Source organism: Littorina saxatilis, linkage group LG11 (genome assembly GCF_037325665.1).
Source record: "Littorina saxatilis isolate snail1 linkage group LG11, US_GU_Lsax_2.0, whole genome shotgun sequence".
NCBI classification, from domain to species: Eukaryota; Metazoa; Mollusca; class Gastropoda; order Littorinimorpha; family Littorinidae; genus Littorina; species Littorina saxatilis.
In genome coordinates, this window is record NC_090255.1 from 27,722,728 (window position 1) to 27,727,727 (window position 5,000).

General features: G+C 37.9%; 1 protein-coding gene and 1 long non-coding RNA gene across 5 annotated transcripts in view; both read right to left on the reverse strand.

Moving 5' to 3' along the window:
* The window catches only part of LOC138980873 (uncharacterized), a 5,673-nt gene extending 2,574 nt beyond the window's left edge, over window positions 1–3,099 (reverse strand). The window contains exons 1-2 of the long non-coding RNA XR_011460468.1: window positions 2,626–3,099; window positions 1,658–1,791 (exon numbers count right to left, since the gene is read on the reverse strand). This is a non-coding gene — a long non-coding RNA (uncharacterized lncRNA). The remainder of the gene's footprint in view (window positions 1–1,657; window positions 1,792–2,625) is intronic.
* Window positions 3,100–4,059: 960 nt separating this feature from the next.
* The window catches only part of LOC138980180 (PE-PGRS family protein PE_PGRS16-like), a 66,209-nt gene continuing 65,268 nt past the window's right edge, over window positions 4,060–5,000 (reverse strand). For all 4 annotated transcript variants that reach the window (XM_070353015.1, XM_070353013.1, XM_070353012.1 and 1 more), the window contains one exon: window positions 4,060–4,229. In XM_070353015.1, the coding sequence (XP_070209116.1) occupies window positions 4,217–4,229 (13 nt within the window). In that variant the 3' untranslated portion in view covers window positions 4,060–4,216. The remainder of the gene's footprint in view (window positions 4,230–5,000) is intronic.

The window sequence follows — 5,000 nt, forward strand, 5'->3', positions numbered from 1 at the left end:
GTACTGAATTCTGCGTGTGTGGACATGCTGAAAGACGGAAGTGAGTGAGTACTGAATTCTGCGTGTGTGGACATGCTGAAAGACGGAAGTGAGTGAGTACTGAATTCTGCGTGTGTGGACATGCTGAAAGACGGAAGTGAGTGAGTACTGAATTCTGCGTGTGTGGACATGCTGAAAGACGGAAGTGAGTGAGTACTGAATTCTGCGTGTGTGGACATGCTGAAAGACGGAAGTGAGTGAGTACTGAATTCTGCGTGTGTGGACATGCTGAAAGACGGAAGTGAGTGAGTACTGAATTCTGCGTGTGTGGATTGCTATCCTGTTTTGTTATTCACAGTTTTCAGTTAAGTTGTAGTGAGGAAAGGTGTGTGGGTGCAGGTTCCATAACAATTTCAAGAAAAGAAAGAAAGAAAGAAAGAGGAAGGAAGAATGATTGCACATAAGGTAATGCTAATATACAATTATAAAACAATGTGAAAAGTCATCATGAGGCTGACGAAGGAATACTTTTTGTTCTATTAAATGCCCCAAAATGATGTGTTTGGCAAACTGCAAGGGATACAAATAAAAAAACATAAAAAAACATTATTGAACACAAATGCGTCAAACTTACAGGATGCATTTCAGGGGTTGAGGTTTGAAACGCCCCACAATGATATGTTTGGCAAAACGTAAGGAATATAAAGTAGGGAAAAAAAAGTAATGTTGAGGTCAAAAAGTCAAACTTACAGGCTGCATTTCAGGGGTTGAGGTTTTAAACGCCCCACAATGATATGTTTGGCAAACCGCAAGGGATAACTAGTAGAACGAAAAGTAGTGTGTCAAAATGTGTTGTGCAATATGGCATGACAATCTTTTTAGATTTGCTGTTAAAAATTACAGCTTTGTATACCATGTTTATTATCTTTTACGAAGTAATTATAGTTAAATAGTCTTTTATGTTTTTATTTGTTCGACCTTCTTAAGATTATGGAGTTTTATGCACTGCCTTTTATAGTTAACTAAATTTTGTATTTTTGTATTTGAAATAGTCCATTGTACATGTATAAATGTGTCTCCAGGAATATGTTTTGTTTTAATCTTGTGTCGATACTATTTAGTTCTGCCTCGTTATTAGCCATTGAGTATAATTGTTTTATCATCATTGCTTTGTTGTTGTTCTTTGGCCATTTACGTTGAATGACTTGTTACACATCAGCATTGATAGTTTTATTCTTCTTCTTCTTTGTCGTTCGCTAGATAGTTTTATTATAAGAACCTTTTCTAATTCCTATTAACTCGATGTTCTTTAACTATATTTATACATAAATGCATATTGTAAAGCAGTATGCATTGTTAGAGGATCTTCAAGTAGCAGTGTTCAAATGCCGAAGCTGCTTTTCCCAGTTTTACCTAAGAGACCGACTGTATATTGGGTTATTGTATTTGTTTGTCCAGTATTTAATTTAATTCTCTATTTTTGTATGAACTCAAATGTTTAGTGTTCTTAGTATGTCTTGTTAGGCTAAGTTCTATTATTTTAATCAGAGTATGTTTGCGTGTGCTTATACCTAGTGATATTGTAAAGCGCATAGTTATTTCAGTTATGCGCTATAGAAATCTCCTTAATAAATAAATACATACATTTTGAGTTTTAAGCTCAAAAGGTCAAACTTACAGGCTGCAATGCAGGGGGTGAGGCTTGAACAGAGGCGTCTGCTGTCGGCTCGGTGCTTTGAGCGAAGATGGCGGGAAGACACACGGCAAGCAAGACTACACGCTGCATGGTCACGATCTTGTTTTGGCAGAGAGCTGCTTGAAGAAAGGACAGTCTGCTCTTTCAGTTATACTCTTGCAAAAATAGGAGATAATATTATGTTGATGATGATGATGATGATGATGATGATGATGATGATGATGATGATGATGATGACGACGTTGATGGTGATGATGGTGATGATGATGATGATGATGATGATGATGATGATGATGATGATGATGATGATGACGTTGATGGTGATGGTGATGGTGATGATGCTGATCAACCCATGTTACGCTCAAAGAAAGAACAAACTAAATAAATAAAGAAAGAAAGAAAGAAAGAAAGAAAGAAAGAAAGATGGAAAGAAAGAAAGAAAGAAAGAACGAAAGAAAGAAAGAAAGAACGAAAGAGAGAAAGAAAGAAAGAAAGAAAGAACGAAAGAACGAAAGAAAGGAAAGAAAGAAAAAAACTCAAAATGTCCTACAAAGTAATGAAAACCGAAGCATACAAAGAGTAATACCTAATATACTGGACTCGCAACGAAATATACAAACAAATGACAATGAACAACGTTTCGACCTAAAGGTCTTCAAAAGGTTAAAAACATGAAAACAACAATACAAATATCAAAACGACTTATCAGAGAAGATGGCGATGATGTCCTCCAACAAAACGACTTATCAGAGAAGATGGCGATGATGTCCTCCAATAAAACATTGGATACAAGTCAAAGAACATACAAGTCAAAGAACACAAGTCATACACGTCAAACGAAGTCATACACGTCACACAAACGTCATACACGTTACACAAACACAAACACAAGTCATACACGTCAAACAAACGAAGCATACAAGTCAAAGAACACAGACATACACACTCACCTGAGTTGGCTCGAGAGGCAGAGAAACAGGAAATGCAAGGAACAAAGCTTTAGAGTCAGATATTTATACACACTATGTACCAATATTGTGTGCAGTAAAACACCCACGACTCTTGACAGTATCTTTTGCCTGTCAATCAGAAGGACTTCGGGCGTTATTAGAATATATCCGACTTGTGTTTAGGATAGGTCTGCTTTGACAGGTTTTGTTGTAATATATGTCCTAATTCTGTAGAGGTGTGTATGCCGTGCTGTGAAGTCAACAGTACTTCAGAAAAAAAGGTTAAAAGGGCACCACTCGTAAGAGGATTTATATTGTCAAGGTGTACTATCGAACGATCTGCCATGATAGCTTTGATCCGGAGAAATTGTTGTGTCGAATGCAAACGAGGAGATTGAAACAAAATATTTGCTCTATTACATTGTCTGGGTGCCTGTTAATAATGTTTTGGTTTGTGAGAAAGCGTAACTAAAATATGAGTCCCGCGAAATACACACACACACACACACACACACACACACACACACGCACGCGCACACACACACACACACACACACACACACACACACAGACACACACGCGCACACACACACACTCACACACACACACACACACACACACACACACACACACACACACACACACACACACACACACACACATATATATATAAATTATAGTTGTAGCTTGCAATGATTATCCGTCGAATTGAGAATGTGTGTGTGTGGTGTGTATGTGTGTGTGTGTGGGTGTGTGTGTGGGTGTGTGTGTGGGTGTGTGCATGTGTATGCACCGAAGTGCGGGACTATCTCTCTCATGCGTGCGCGTGTATGTGTAAATTGTTTTGAATCAAACAAATAGTATCGAAGTGTGTTTTCTCTATTTGAAAACAACCTTAATTAATAGATGCTGTGAAAAAAAGACATCGAAAACACGATATTCTGAAATAACGTATTCCGATCGTAACTATGTTGAGTTTGTATCGGTTGTGAGAGAGTGAATACCCTTGCTTTTAGTGGGACAAATATATCCACACGTGCTCCTTGTCTGCGTGTTTCTGACACACATATTGCTTGTGATTGGCTCCAGAACTGTTTGTCCGTGTAAAAGCAAGGCTGTTCACTCTTTCACAACCCATACGAACCCGACAGAGTTACGATCGGAATACGTCTATCGCTAAGTGAGTTAACGTAAATGTGTGTATGGGAACAACTTGGGCGGTTACCAACATCTGATGTCATTTGTATGTAATGTGTTCTGGCAAAAGTGAAGTGTCTAATAATTTGCAATGCCTTGAGAATCATAATTTCCGCAGACAAGGGAAGAAGAAAAACAGAAAGAAAGAAAGGATTTGAGACACACTTGCACATTTCGAATGCACAGTATACTACTAAACAAAAACTGCAACAAAACTACATACTCAAAAACTCAATGCTCAATGCTTGACATTTTATTCAGGCAACACGGAATTGAAGCAGATATGCAAAATTAAACTTGTGTTCATTTCGCAACGTCCGTTCGTTTCTGTATATTCCTCTCCTTCAAAGATGCAGTCGACAACAGTCGTGGTTCCCGAATACCTCGATCGCCATCACCCGGCCAACCTGAAATTAAATCAAAACGTTGGCAACAGCACCGTCTTGATCAATGATTTATGTAACAAAATAGAAAAAAGCACCAGCAACAAGTAATTAAGACGAGAGAGAGAGAGAGAGAGAGAGAGAGAGAGAGAGAGAGAGAGAGAGAGAGAGAGAGAGAGAGAGAGAGAGAGAGAGAGAGAGAGAGAGAGAGAGAGAGAGAGAGAGAGAGAGAGAGAGAGAGAGAGAGAGAGAGAGAGAGATATTGGATTGGATTGGTAAGATTATAACGTTCACTCCATTCTTGAAGTCTACAGTTGATAATTGTACTATACACTTTACTACTCACATCACAGAGTGATATTCCTCGATAATTACTTGGATCATTAGCATCACCTTTTTTGAATAACGGGAGTACAAATGATTCGGTCCAAGCTTCTGGAAAAACACCTTTGTCAAAAAGAACATTAAAACAATTTCACACAAAAATCAACAATCTGTGGTTCAGAACCTTTCAATAACTCAGGTATTATTCCATCTGGTCCAGGAGATTTATGATCTTTCAATTTTCTTAATGCATTCAAAACTTCCTCTTGTGAAATCGGATTATTCAAAATACTGTCTTGATCACCTTCATCGTAATTACAACTTTCCACATAACTTTCATCTTTTTCCAACAGCTCTTTAAAATGTTGAAACCACACATCAACAGGCACATTGTTCGTAACACTTTTTCTTTTAAAAGACAGTTTTCGCATTGCGTCCCAAAAATCATGTTGATTATTTACAGAGTCAACC